Genomic DNA, 15,335 nt, shown 5'->3' on the forward strand with positions numbered 1-15,335 from the left:
AAAAAAAAAAAAGAACTCAATCAATAACAAATCCTGGAGGGGCTATGGGGAAAAAGGAACACTTCTCCACTGCTGGTGGGAGTGCAGACTGGTGAAACCACTGTGGAAATCAGCGTGGAGATTCCTCACAAAACTAGGATGAGCGGTCCCACTTAACTCAGCTATTCCCTTTCTGGGTATTTTTCCAGAAAAACTGAAAACATCATACCACAGCAATATATGTACATCCATGTTTATAGCAGTGCAATTTGTCATAGCTAAATCTTGGAAACAAGACAAATGCCCATCAACAGAGGAATGGATAAAAAAGATGTGGATTTTTATACAATGGAGTATTACTCAGATATAAAAAAGATAAGGGCTTTTATAGGTAAATAGATGCAGCTAGAGACCATACTCATAAGTGAAATAAATCAGACCCGCATGTGTAAACATTGTATTGTCTCCCTAGTGTAAGAATCTGAAAGAGTAAATAAAACCCAAAAGGTATAATAGATATTGTGAAAGGGAAAGAAATTGGTCCAAGGGAAGGAACAACTGGGATGAGGGAAAGGAGAAAAGAAAGAAGAAAGGGAAAAAGATATATGTATATACAAGTATAGCTGGGATAATTGTACTCCTGATGTCTATTGGTTTATTGAAAGGAACAGTTAATGCTCAAACTTTTTTTCTTGACCACTTTTGCATGCCTATATCTGGTAATCTGAACAATTAACTTGAAGAGAACAATATATAACAACCATTGTTGAATTCTTACCATCCTGTTTAGAGAAGCTCTGTATCATTTCTAATGTTTTCTTATTTTTTATTCTCTGTAATTGGTTGATCCATCTTGCATTCTAACATCTGGTAATCTGAGCAACTTTGCTGAAGATAACAACATGTAATATAACAACCATTGTTAATTCCTATCATCTTGTTTTGAAATCCTTTATCGTTTTTATTGTTTTTGTGTTGTTTTGCCTTTGCCTTTATTGTTGTTATTTTGTTATTTTTTCCTCTTTAAAATAAAAAAAAGCAAACACTTCCTTTGAGGGTTGGTGATATAGCTTAGTGGCAAAGCGTCTGCTGGCAAGCTTGAGGTCCTAAGTTCAATTCCAGGAAAAAAACTTCCTTTGAGAAGTGGGCTGGTTGACAACACACTTTCAGGTCCCCTCCTTTCTCTCAGGAGCTGTCTGTCTCTTTCTCTCTTCTTTTCTCTCTCTCTCTCTCTCTCTCTCTCTCTCTCTCTCTCTGTCTCTGTCTCTGTCTCTGTCTCTGTCTCTCTCTCCCTCTCTCTCTCTCTCTCAATAAATATTTTCTACTCTTAACCTCCGCTGTTCCTCAGCATTCTTTCTTTGATTTGGGGGAACACAAACTTGCTGTGTGGGACATCAGCAGGTTGGGAGTTACATTCATCTCCCCTATGTCATTTGGAGGTCCTGTGTCGCTAGTACCCTCAGGACACTGGCAAAGGTGTAGCACTCACTGTCTTTGAGACCAGTGCATGGTGTTATTCAGCTCATGACCAGCTGCTGTCCCACGGCACCTCGTGCCACCCGGTATCCACCAGGGCCCACCGCTGAGGCCAGAGCTGCGGCTCATGAGGACAGGCTCTGACTCAGGGTCCTGGGCCACTCCTGTGATGGCATCATGCAAGTTGCTCAGACGCTCACCAATTCCAGGTAGGCACTACAGTGCACAGCACCTGCCGCAGCCATTGCTGGTTCTCCTAGGCAGAAGGAAGAGGCACCCCGCCAGGGACTGCTTCGCAAGCTCAGCAGGGGGAACAGGCTGCCTCGGGAGGCCTCAAGCCCACCAGCCACTCACACGTGTGGCGATGCCTTCTCACTTGCAAGGGACTGTCCCTGCTACTTGGACTGCTGGGTTGTCAGAAACTCAACTGGACAGACATCCGCATATTCTCAGGATTCCCCTCCCCTTCCCAGAAGGAAAGTGCTCACGTATTGTGGGATCGAAGGCCCTCGCTGCCCTGCCTCTCACGATTGTCGACAGGGTGCCCTGATCTGCACTGGCTGCACTGGACCCTGTGGTCATACAGGTGGCACAGAGCCAGGGGGTGGGCGCAGCCCTGGGGCCAGGTTGGCCACCTGACCTCATGCTCTAACCTCCAGCCTCGGTGAGGGCTAAGTTCGGGTTATGTAGTTAGAAGAGACAACTCCTGAGGCTCTGTTGCACAGAGGTGGCTCTTGATCGCCACATGCCCTCCATATTTCAAAGCAGCCAGAGGGAAGGACCTGTGTTTATGGTCTATTCAACTCGGGGCCCTCCAAATGCCAGGCAAGCGCTCTACCACTGAGCTACCTTCCCAGCGACCCTTCCTTTTCTTTTTGACATGGGGTCATACTAACTTGCTCAGGCTGGCATTGAACTTGTGATCTTCCTGCCTCAGCCTCCTCAGTAGCTGGGATCACATGCAACTTAACATAAAGGATTTTGAATGTTTTACCTCTCAAAGTGATAGGTGATTGAGGAAGTAGGTGTGTGTAGCCTGATTTGAACAATATACAACATACCCTTCTATGAAAGTTTCTCATGACACCTCATCTGGGTGTCAATTAAACAAAAAATTTTTTAAAACCAACAAAAATAAGAGTGAAAATGACAAAACAAAACCAAAAAAATCACAATTCAAAAAAAAAAAACAAACAAAAAAAAAACAAAACAACCCAGCAGCACCAACGGTGTGCCTGCTCTTCATGGGTCGGGGAGAAGGGACCCCTTCCTGCCTCCTCTGCTCTCTGAGAGGAGAATCTCTGCTGGGGAGGAAGGGCAGCTGTGAGTCTGCGAGGGATCTGAATGCCTGTCCCCATCCCACCCGCCAGCCCCCTGCACCAGGCCCTGTGTGGGAGGCCTGGTCTCTGCGGCAGGCTGGAGCCTTTACAGGGCCCACACGCGAAGCGATGGAGAGGTGGCTGAATGGATCCCTGGGTTCTCAGAGGACCTGCAGGACCGAGCTGCCCGCGCCGCCGGGCCCTGGCTCCGTCTGGAGGGAGCTCTCTGCACCTGCGCCTGCCTGCCGCGCACGGGACACCTCTGGCCGTGCGGCCTCACTAGGGCTCAGCAAGAGGCCACCTGATCTCAGACTCAGCGCCCGCATCCGAGGGCGCAGGGAACCCCTTCTTCATACAACACCCAGCCTCAGACATTGCACTCGAGCAACAGAGACGGACCGAGACAGTGCCTGCAGTCCAATCACCGAGGAGCTGACAGTCATCGTCATTTTCAAAACCTTCGCCCTGTTCAATCACTCTAATTAACATGAGAGGAATCGTTGCCCATCTTGATCTCTCTCTTTCCATCTCTGATAATTCTTCTTGAGGCCAGGCTGTGCTATGTTGCTTGGGTTGGCCTTGAACTCACGATTCTCCTGCCTCAGCCTCCTGAGTAGCTGGGGTTACAGGCACATGCCAGAGTGCCAGGAGACCCACATCCCTTTTATTTTTTTATTTTTATTTTTATTTTTTTTGGTTTTTCTCCAGTACCGGGAACTGAACTCACGACCTTGCGCTTGCCAGGCAGGCGCTTTTGCCGCTGAGCTAAATCCCCAGCCCCCCACATCCCTTTTAACCTTTGACGGTGGCTAGTTCTGTCTGGACGTGGCACCCGCTATTTCAGTGGGGAGTAGTGGCAAGAGAACAGCTCACTCAGTCCTTTGGGCCACGATGCTCTTCATTCCACAGGTCAGAGAGTGCGTGTTTTGCTGTTGCATAACCCGCAGATTCCAGCATGCGGTGGAGCAGGAAGTACTCATCAGGCATGTCTGGAGCCCCGCTGGACCTACAATGAGCTGGACGCTGAGGACTCCCAGTGGAGGACTCCTCGCTTTCTGCCCGGAAGTCTCACTCTGACTCAGGACCCAGGAGGATTCTGGGAGCCCTGATGCTGCTATCCCCATGTTAGTGACCAGTGCTCCCTGACACCGGGCTGCCTCCTGGTCCCTGACTTGTTACTAAGATCAGTGGCTCCAATCTTTTCAGGGAAGGTGGGTAAAAGATACACAATAAGTTTCTGGGATTTTATTTGTTTTGTGTTGTTGTTTTTGGTCCTGAGAATTGGACCCGGTGCCTTTGCAATGAACTACACCCCAGCCTTGTTTTATTTTTTTCCAGACAGAGTCATGCTAAGTTTTTTTGTTTTTGTAGGATTTTGCTAAGTTGCCAGGCTGGGCTCAAACTTGCCATCCTCCTGCCTCAGCCTTGCAGAGTGCTGGGATGACTGGCCCAGCTGCTGTATGTTATTGCTATGTTTCCCCTGGGCACTTGGGCCTCCCTCTCATTTAGGGGCCATCTGTTCTGCTGTCCCTTGGGTCTGGGACGGGTGAGCGGCCATGATTCCTCACTGTTGCATCTCCAAGTCTGCCTGTTTCCCTGGCCGAGTTTTTCTTTCTTCTGCAGGCTTTGTTTTTGTTAGTCTCGTTTGCTCTGTGCAGCGCTTCATTCCTCGTGTAGAGCTGGTACAGGTGCAGAGCACACCTCAGCCAGGGGAAGGAAGGAGGCTGGGGAGGCTGCTCCGCTGGCCCTGGAAGCTGCTTGCTCCTCAGGCACCTGACGAAGGCAGGGCAGCCGGGGCCCCGAGCCTCTCAGCCATTTCTCTGCCTCCAGGACCCCAGGGTCTCTGGTTCCCTTCCAGGGCCCTTGGGGCTCGAGACCATTTCCATCCTAACATTCCCGTGGGACTTGCTTCTGGTCCTTCTCCGGTGAGTGTCCCCAGCCGTGTCCCTGAGGCTGCGTGACATCTGGACAGCAAAGGCAGAGGCCACCGAGCCCAGCTGTGTCCTGGGGTGCTACGCACTGGGGACCTCTACGGAGCAGTCCTCCTCAGCTCACTTATTTATTTTGGGCAGTATATTGCATTCACACGTTATTTATGTGAAAACACAGTGAATCTGTCACTCTTTTACTGAGTGTTACCAAACAGGTATTTTAAGTTTCTGTTTGAGTTTCTAGTACTAGAGCTACCAATCGCCACAGCCACATAAACGGAAGCCCTTCGAGGGCCTGGGTATTCTGAGAGGGCAAAAAGCTCAGTGCTGAGACCAGGACAGCTCGGAGACGCTCGGTCTGTGTGACTCTCAGTCTTCATCAACTAAGCAAACAGCAGGACTCAGATTTCGCCAGCGCGGTTGATCAGATGCCCGCACGGTTAAGCTGCTTCCCGTTGAGCCCCGTGGGAGATTCTTCACCTGAGTCGTTGAGACTCCCTCGTTCTACTCCCCGTCCGGGTCGAGAATGTAGGAAGCCAGCACCCAACAGCACCATCAGGACGAGAGGTCTCAACCACGCGGCTTCAGCGCTCTGTGGGTCTAAAGTGCGTGTGTGTGTACCCTGGCGATCACTTACTGCCTGACAGCCGTTTTCCTAAAGCATATCTGTCCCGAGAAACTACAATGATTTTAAAAATTGGTTTCCAGCGTTTTGCTAATGGTTGTCAAACTTCCATACCTTAAAAGGAGCTGGACCTCAGCCGGACACGGTGGCACATGCCTATAATCTCAGCACTCTGTGAGGCTGAGGCAGGAGGATCACAGATTTGGGCCCAGGCAGAGCAAATTAACAAGATCCTGTCTCATAATAAAAAAAATTAAAGGACTGGGGATGTAGCTCAGTGCAAAGGCCCTGGGTTGAATCCCCAGTGACAAAGCAAAAACAAAGAGAAAAACCAAAGTGGATGTTGGGGCTGGGGATTTAACTCAGTGGCACAGCACCTACTTGGCAAGCACAAGGTTGTGAGTTCAATTCCCAGTACTGAAAAAAAAAAAAGTGGATGTCATCGTCTTCATCCCTAGGCAGGCCGGATTATTCACTCTGAATTTCCTCTAATTTGTCTGAGGCCCTTCTGGCGGTGGGTAGCGATTCCTGCATTAGTCAGGGCTCTTAGTCAGAAGCAAGGGACACGGACACCGATTGATTTAAGCAACACAGGGACAGGCTGCAGAGTACTGGGCAGCTCTCAGGTGTGCATGGAAGGCTGGAGCTGGGCTTGAGGACTCAGAAAGCATCAGGGAACCGCAGTGCTGGGGCCAGGGCTTGGGGGAGGGAGCCAGAGGTGAGGAACAGCTTGGGGCTGGGCCAAGTCTGTGTTACAACAGGGCCAGTTTAGGGGCGCAGTGCTTCAGTTCTAAGGGGTCTTGGGGTGGAGCAGTGGGCGACCACAGTCTAGGGAAGTGGCAGGGCTCCACAGGGACCGGGGGCTCCTGGAGTTTCACCCGAGCCTCTGCATCCGCTCACACTCGTGTCTTCCTCCAGATCACTCGTCATACTAACATCACAGTCTCAGCCTGGAAGTCGGGCTCTGGCTCCAGCATCCAAGATGCCGCCCACCTCAGGGTGGGGTGCCGGGGCGCAGCCTGCACGCAAAGCCCCAGGGGCTGCAGGTGACGGTCACCTTGCTGGGCTGTGGCCTGCCCCCCTCTGCGAGCACCTTCCGGCAGTTCCTACTCGAGAGACCGTCCTTCACGGGGCCCAGGTGGCCAGCGAGACCCCACTGTGAGCGGGGCCGTGCTCAAGCTGCCGAGATGCGTGCCTGCCCGCGACGCAGCCTTTGGAGCAGGACTCCGGCGGGGACAGCACCCCAGCCAGGGCCTGAGTTCCCACAGCGGCCAGCGTGGGGGCCTTTCTGCTCCTGGCCCTGGGCTTGGCCAGTGTGGAGCCGAACACACTGGAGGAGCCCTAATGCATGGGTGGCAAGGGACAGGATGCCTGGATTTGGGGCTGGTGCTGGACTTTCTGTCCTAGCTCTGTGCGGCCCACACACCCCGCCTCAGTGCAGCTTGGTGCCCTGCAAGTCAGCCATGAGGACCCCTAGTTACTGCTGTCTCCTTTGCCTCTTCATAGTCCCTCACTCTCGGTAGTGACTTGTTTTTGAGCCCAGCTTCCCCAAACTCCTGGGCTCTGGAGTTCCTCCCGCCTCAGCTTCCCCAGCCACATGGCTACCACCGGGCCATCACTGCTCCCAGCCCTGCAGATCATTTTTCTGCCTTCTTTGTTATAAAAATTTAAAACCACAATTAAGAACCGTCTCCTACTAGTGTAAAAATAGCTCAGTGGAGCAAGCTAGAAACAGACCTCAATCCATGTATTTAAAAGTTGACCTAGCACGAGGGAGCCATTGTGAATTCCTGGGAAAAGAATTTCAGTGGCGATATCGTTGGGTAATTATTGCTAGCAATAATGTTATAACCTCATTCCCAGTGATCACCAAAATAAATTTGCATGGATTTAACAGTCTTCTGTAAAATAGTGAATCAGTGAGAGTAGGAAAAATAGCAAGTATCAAATCTCCAAATGGGTAACAGCTTTCTCAGCTTAAACATTATTTCTCAGGGCCAGGGGTATTGCTTAGTGGTAGAGCCCTGCAGTCTAAACCAGTGCTAAATACTATCACTAATTACAGTGTTTTTAAACATTAATGTTTTTGAGACAGGGACTATGTGGTTCATGTCTTGAACTCCATAGCCCAAGCTGGCCATGAACTCATGGCAATCCTCCTGCCTCAGCCTCTCAGGTTCTGCTATTACAGGCTTATACCACCATGCCTGGCTTAGTAATAATAATTTTAAAACCACAGAGGAAAGTTTAAAGCTTTTACACCAACTTTTTTTTTTTTTTTTTTGTGGTACTAGGGATCGAACTCATGACCTTGCGCTTGCCAGGCAGGTGCTTATGCTACTGAGCTATATCCCTAGCCCAACACACCAATTTATTCTGTAGGAATCTACCTCAGACTAAACCCAAGAGCTGCGGGCCAGGGCTGGTGAACGAGAGCAGCCCTTCCAGTGTGCATTGCCTACACGGAAAGAGGGGTGGAGATTGCTTCTCTCCGGGTGGGAGGCAGCCTCTCTCTTCCACTCCGTGTGGGGAGTCTGGTCCAGGTTTGCAAGAGAAAACTCCAAATTCAAACAATCTGCAGAATGCTCACATTGCTGGAGGTAAAAATCAGAAGTGGAGAGGTTCACTGAGCAAAACCTGTCCCAGCACTGCTGGCTGGTGAGCGTGGACCAGGCCCATGTGGGGGCGGTGGTCAGCACGGCTCTGAGCTGCAGGCCAGGCACTGGCCCTGCCACCTTCCTCAGCCCCAAGAGAGGGCAGCGGAGAGCGAGGTCCCGCACAGGGTCCTGGGGCAGAGGGGATGCGCTCACCGCATCTGGCCCGTTTAGATGTTTTGCGTCTGGAACACAGGCACGCATGGGTCTCTATAGTGTCTACACGTGTGCACACGGCACACACATCACACACATAATGCACGTCTAACATGACTGCGCCTATGTGTACAGCATGCATCACTTGACAGTGTGGATTCCTTTAATAAGACGGTGCACACAGGCCATGCGGCTGCCAATTCAAGATGCACGGAAATGCTTCTCTTACACCGACTCTTCTCCTGCTCCTCCCCTCCAGAGTCAGAAGCCCCTGCTTCCCGCCCGCTCTGCAGGGGCTGCTAGGAGTGTTCTTCGCAGGGGTGAGCCAATCTGTACACGCCGTGCCAGCTTCCTCTCTTGGTTTCTCTGCACAAATTGTGATATGCTACACTCAGCATTAAGCACTTTGGATTTCGTTTTCTTTTTTACTTTTTTCTTTCCCTTTCTCTCTCTCTCTCTCTCTCTCTCTCTCTCTCTCTTTCTCTTTCTCTTTCTTTCTTTCTCTCTTTCTCTTTCTTTCTTTCTTTCTTTCTTTCTTTCTTTCTTTCTTTCTTTCTTTCTTTCTTTCTTTCTTTTTTCTGAGATAGCGCCTTGCTATATTGCCCAGGAAGGCTCTGAACTAATGGGCTTAAGGGAGTCTCCTGTCTCAGCCTCCTGAGCAGCTGGGACTGAACAGGAGCATGCTCATGCCCCGCTTGTTTCCAGTTTAATCTGTACCCAGCATCTGGATGTTTTCGTTGTAACTGACTTTTTGTTTTAAATTACAGGTAAGGTTGGAATGAATACTCTTGTGCATTGGTCATTTTGAAAATGTAATATGCTGGGTGTGGTATTACATCACTGTAATCCTGGCACTCAGGGAGACTGGGGCAGGAGGATTTCAAGATCAAGTCCAGTTTGACTTACTGAGATCCTGTCTCAAAGTAAAAAGTTAAATAAGGGCTGGGGCTATGGCTCAGCGAGAAGGCCCTGGGTTCCCAGCATCACACGCACGTGCACACACACACACACACACACACACACACACACACACACACATGCTGTGACTGCCCTCTGCAATCCCCAGGCCTTCAGCAAGAGTCTTCCTCCAGAGCCCGGCTGCTGGAGAAGGGACGCCCAGGGGGCCCAGCACCCCACCCCACTGGGACTGGAGGTGACCGAGAAGCAGAGCCACTCAGGGCTTCCCACCCCTCTCCGCCTGCGCCTGGGCTGTGTCCTGGGAGAAGGGTCCCTGCCCTTCTCATCGGTGGGGAGGGCAGACGTCACGGCAGCGCAAGTGACCCAGCCTTCCCGCAATAGCGCCCTGTGCACCTCCTCCTCGCTCTGCTGTCATTCACAGCTGCCAGCCCAGACCCTTCTGTCTGTTTTCATTTATTTACACAATTTACTGCTCTTCGTCATAAGGTTGTATGAGCCCCAGGTCTAGCCACTTATGTGGGTCTCTCTTTCCTATGAAGACCTTGATGTGCATGTAAAAAATTAAACATTAACGTCAAATAAAACGTATACACTTTTCTCCTGTTCCTCTCTTATGTCGGTTTGATTCACAAGCCCCAGTCACAGAGCTTAAGAGTGATCTCTGCGCCACTCATTTTGTTCTTAAAGGAAAAGGCATCACAGAAGCCGGGGGCTTTAAGGCTGTCATCTCTCTGAGGGTGGCCACCTCCTGCCCTAGGAGGAAACGGCACCTGGCTCCTCAGTGCGTCCCCAGGCACAGGCTGCTGCTGGAAGGGCGGTGGTGCCCTCTCAGGGCTTCCGAGTGACAGGTTTGGGGGCGCATTCCCAGACTCCAGCTTCTGTGCCACGGAGACTGGGCTGCTCGGCTGGCCTCAGCCTGGGACCATGCATCCCAAGGAGGTGGGGACCACTCACCTGGTGGCTTCTGTCCAGCGCTGTGGGGTCACAGCCCGAAGGGCGCTGGGAGGCCATTCCCGCCCTGTGTCACTGCTGGGGTTGTGAAGGTTTTCCACTGCCCTTGAAATAAACCCAACAAGTGACCAGCAAATCTCCAGAGGCTGAGCAACCCCAGATCCCCGTCCTGAGGAGCTGCAGGGCTGGGAGACTCCGCAGCACCCAAGGGCTTTGAAGGCGGAAAGCCCGGCCTCGGCTTGGAAATACGCACGTGAAATTGGGAACCTAACCAGGAAGAAAAGTCTCCTCCTCCCCAGCTGCTGCGGAGCCTCTGAAACCCCTGCCCAAGCCGAGGTCTCGCTTCTGTGGTCTCAGGTCCTTGCAGTCAACCACAGTGTGGAAATACTGAAGGGAAAACGCCAGCACACAGGAAGGGCATGGTTAAGACGGAAATGGTGCCTGCGGGAGCGAACCACACACCGAGGGCGTGGGTAGCCCGGTTTTGGGGTCCTCGGGGCCTGGAAATGCACCCCTGGGAAGAAGAGAGACCACCTTGGCAGCCATGAAGCAAATCCTAAGATTTCCAGACTCAAATAACGTAGAGGCCAGCAAATCTATCCAACTGCTAATTTTAAAAAATGGTCACTCTTAAATATCTCTGGGCTTAAAAACAAAACAGAAACTCAAGTCTGGGCACTCGGGGTCAGAGCAGCCTGGCCCTGGGCAGGCCGAGAAGGGGCGCAGTGACCCTGCCCGGTTCCGGGAGCTTGGACGGAAGTGATGCTTGTTGTTGGTTGGGTTCTGATCCTACGTGCATTTCCAAGCTTAGCACACTGCCGGTGCTTTAGGTTTTCACATCTTTGAAGATACTGATTCTAAGTTTTGAAGCTTTTCAGTAGCTTTCTGCATTAATGTTGTTCTCTTTAATTTACTTTTGTCAATTTGTTTATTTTAATCTCTGTGTTAGGATCTTTCCTCACAAATCTTTGCTACTTCTGGCTATGCAAGAGCAAGGCTTTAGAAGGGTCTTACCGTGGCATTTGGGGGGGGTTTACTGATTAGTGAGCGTCATTTCATGGCGATAGTTGTTTTTATTTATTTTTTTTAACCAGAAGACTCTCCCTTCAGGCGCATGGTGGCATATTTCCTCCTGCAAACCTCTGATGAGAGCCGGAAGCCCGGCCACCTTCACTCTGCAGGGCGGGGTGAAGGAGGAGCCGAGCCCTGGCCTCTGGCCTTGTGTTCTGCCTAGAAAGCATTTCCAGGTCTTATCTCGAAAGTGAAAGTCATCATCACCGCAGTATAACAGAGCTAAATGCCTGCCAAAGGCCCTCGGTGCCGTGTCTTCCCTTTGGCCTGATCCAAGTTCCACAGCACTGAGGCAGGCACAAACTCTTGGGCCGCGAGGCAGATGCCCAGCTGCGGTGCTCCTGTGAGGCGTCCTGCACTTCTCTGAGCCTAGGGCTTCCTGTGTCCTGAGACGGCTCAGAATTCCACCTGATATATTCTCTGGGTGACTGCTAGGGCCTTCGTGGGTTCAATGCTCCCCCAGCCCTCTTTCCAGTACTGAGGGTGGAACCCAGGGCCTGTGTGCTGACCTACATCCCCAGCCCTTTAAAAAAAAGTTTTTTTTTTAGTTAGAGAAGGTTATTAGTTGCTCAGACTGGGCTTGAATTTGTGACCCTCCTGCCACAGGCTCCCACACTCCTGGGGTTATAGACCCACACTGCCGCCCCTCCCCCTCAGCCTGGTTTCAATCCTAATTCAGTCACCCCAGTGAGGCTTTGGGAGGCTTTGTGGTAAATCCATACACCCAGTCCCAGTGCTTTCCCAGGTGTGTTGCTAGGCTCCTCTCTTGGTAGAAGCAGGGGGTCTTCTTCATGGCCCATCCTGAGCACCTTGGAACCCTTTCAAAATTGGTTCCTTTTGTTCTAACTTCTCTCTGGGACCCAGGTAAATTATCTTAATTTGTTTTCCTTCTCCATCAGTTTTTTTTCTGCTGCTGGGCATTATAATATCCTGCTCTTGGGAGACTGAGGCAGGTGGATCAGGATTTCAAGCCCAGCCTGGGTTACACAGCAAGTTCAAGGCCAGCCTGAGCCTGTCTCAACAAATGAAGAACAATAACAACAACTCAGGTGTGGTGGTTCACACCTGTAATCCCAGTACTCTGGAGGCTGAGGCAGGAGGGTCACAAATTCAAGCCCAACCTGGGGTGCTTAGTGACTTAGTGAGGACCTGTCGCAAAATAAAAAAAATAAAAGGCGCAGGGGAAGTAGTTCAATGAGAAGGTCCTGAATTCAATCCCCAGTACTAAAAAAACGAAAGCTAACTTTACAACTATTATTTTTTGACAGGTATTATTCTTTCCCTGTTTCTTTGCATGAAAGATTTTTTTTTTCTTCTCTGCAACATCTAACTCAGTGCTCTGTGTGGGTGAACAAAGAGCGCCTCTGCAATGACCTAGAGATAAGGAAGATGAGGATGAGGTGTTTGTGAGAAGAGGTTTGCCTAGTAACTCAGTGTTTGGTTTTCTTCATGTCCAGTTCACTTTTTCTGGTAGTCATGGGGCTGGACCCTCAGGCTTGGTGCAGGCCGGGCAAGTGCTATGTCAGGGTGCAGCACCCTGGAGAAAGAACGCTACTGTGCAGAGACAGCCCAGGGCAGCGGCAGGCATTCTCATCTCTCCAGAGCCCCTTGCCAGGTGGCTGATGCAGGTGAGGGTCACGGCTGCCTGGTGGGCACCTTCTCACAAGCGCAGGGTTGTGGCCAAGCGACATGCAGCTGATCCTAATCACCTCGTCACAAGACACATTTCAGTCCTGCACACTGCAAGCCAAAGATCATTATTTCCTGGGGCCAGCCCTGTCATTGATGGATAACACAATGGATAGGCCGGAGAGGCTGAGGGCCTGTGCTGATCACCAAACTCAAGGCCGCAAGAGAAAATGCACTTCACACGAGCATCCTGCAAGCCCAGGGTCACAGAAGGTAACCGGGGGTGGGGCAGGAAAGGGAGTGTTAGTGCTCAGTTTCACACTGAGAATGGGAACCTGAAACCTGCGCAAGAAGAGCAAAGGTCATTCAACAGATGGTTGGGGATTTCAGCTATTCAGACCCTGATGTTTCAGCTCACAGTCCTGCTTGGGAATCTCAACAGCACCCTACTGACTTTTACTGCATTTTTGAAATTGACCAAATGCTTGTCAAGCTCTTATGTCTGCACCAGTACGGGCCACTGGGCAGTGTGCATGTTTTCTCTAGCTTGTCTTTTGTGATGGTGTCTTAAAATTACATGCAGGAAGAATTCTTAAACTTTGCTGGGGCATTGGCATCTCTGGAAACCTGACCAGGTTGATGGACTCTTGTGAGGGACACTGTGGCTTCAAAGCTCTGGTCAGGTCGTCTGAGGACATGTAAGGATGTGAACCCCCTGTCTAGTGCAGGTGCAGAGCGGGTCACACTTATGCAACCGCGACTTAGCATTAGATAACCACACTTGCGCTGCATGGTTAAGCATACAAGAATGTAAATCAGTCATAACAGCACATATAAGAAACAAACAATACAGATGCAGCTGCTCTTTCTTGCTGCTGCCTGCCTTTTGAACCAGTGTCTGCCCTGAATGCATCTTTTCTCTGGGGATCTCACCTGCAAAAACACCACTCCAGACCCCTCAGCCTTGACAACTCTGTATTTGGAAAACGCACATGCATACAAAAATTTAACTGTCTTAGCTGGTTCATGAATGGCCTGGAAGCAGCCGAGGAAACGATGGTAAGAAATCCCAGAATGTGATACTGTTCAGATATTTGGGACTATTGATCAAAACTTAGAATAAGCCCAATGCATTTCATCAGATTTAATAGCTTTGCTAATCTAGGAGTGGTGCAGGACGAAAGCCTTTCCATACCAAAGCCGGCACAGAAAGACAAGGCAGGCAGCTTGAGGCACTGGAAGTGAAACAACAGAGCAGATTCACCTGGGGTGGGAGCAGTTACTGGCGCACCGGGGCCCTGGAACCGCAGGGTCTAACCCAGATGGGAATGTCCACTTTACACCCCATCAATCCATGGGACCAAAGTTCTGTGGGCAGGGCCAGGTTTTTAAAAAACTTTATTAGCACGTATTTGTCATACATATTGACCCACACCTAATACATCTTAATTCTTTTTTTCCCATTCCCCTCCTCTCCCTTCAACCATTCTGCCCTTCCCCACTCACAAAAGCGGTTCCCATTTTTCCTTCCTTGTCCTTTCTTCCCCTCCCCGTCCCTTCTTCCCCTTCCCGTTTGAACAAGTTCTTCCTGCTTCTCAGCATCTATTCTCCATTATGCTCCTGTTTACCCTTTGGGTTTCTCACACAAGAGAAACAATGCAATATTTAAAACCTGTGCGTCTGATTTATTGCACTTCAGATTATGGCATCCATTTACCTACAAATGACTAAAGTTTATCCTTCTTTATGGCAGAGTAGTACTCCACTGCATAGAAATACATTTTCTTTATTCATCTGCTGATGGGCATCAGAGCTGTTTCCAGGATTTAGCAATTACAAACTTTGCTGCTATAAACAGGGTGTGCGTACGTTATTGTGGAGTGACGCTTTTAACACTTTGGGGAGGCCAGAAATCTGTCTGAAAGGCACCCTGGGTGTGTGTGAGGGGGTGTTAGAAGCCACTGCACAGGCTTGCAAGGAGGCGAAGGGGCGCTGGTTCTGATGAGCCCGGGGGTGGGAACTTAGATCACGCGGCTGTGCAAGTTTAAGCAACTCCGACCGGGCTTCCAGTCTACACAGCCTGCTGTTCTCTGAACCGTGAACTGTGAAGACGCCGAGGTGTCCGCCCGCGCGCATCCGAGCTCGTGGCAGGGGTGCCCAGGAACGGAGTGACAGAGGAAACGGGGGTGGCGGGGACCAGAGCCACGGCGCCCCAACCCCGACACCCCAACTCTGCCACAACTACTCCAGAAGTCCGCTCAGGCTGCGCCACACCCTGGTCTCACCGACTATTGTCACTCCCACTTCCGGTATGCCGGCTGCATGGGCTGGACGCTCAGCCAATCAGCGCCCTGCTTTCCTTCCGGTGTTCTGCGTGCTACCATGGAGACGGTCCAGGCGAGTCCAAACGCGGAGGAGGGCTCGGCCAGCCATGCTCTAGTGAGTCCCGCCTACCACCACCGTTTCCCGCCCAGTCCCGGCCAGTGAGCTCACCTGGGCGGGCCCCGCCCATTCACTTCCGGCCAATGAGCGCCCGCGCTCCTTCGGCGTCGCGCGCTGCCTGGGAGACGGGCGGCGAGGCCGGCGCGGAAGGTGCGGCCGATCAGGTGCGTGGCGGCTGTGGACT

The 15,335-nt window shown here is 51.1% G+C and overlaps 1 protein-coding gene across 1 annotated transcript in view; it reads left to right on the forward strand.

Annotated features, from left to right (window-relative positions):
- Window positions 1-14,519: 14,519 nt before the first annotated feature.
- The window catches only part of Ulk4 (unc-51 like kinase 4), a 398,151-nt gene continuing 397,335 nt past the window's right edge, over window positions 14,520-15,335 (forward strand). The window contains exon 1 of the mRNA XM_005383568.2: window positions 14,520-15,148. Within this exon, the coding sequence (XP_005383625.1) occupies window positions 15,032-15,148 (117 nt within the window). The 5' untranslated portion in view covers window positions 14,520-15,031. The remainder of the gene's footprint in view (window positions 15,149-15,335) is intronic.

The sequence above is a fragment of the Chinchilla lanigera genome, unplaced genomic scaffold (genome assembly GCF_000276665.1).
Source record: "Chinchilla lanigera isolate Chin_1 unplaced genomic scaffold, ChiLan1.0 scaffold00019, whole genome shotgun sequence".
Lineage (NCBI taxonomy): Eukaryota > Metazoa > Chordata > Mammalia > Rodentia > Chinchillidae > Chinchilla > Chinchilla lanigera.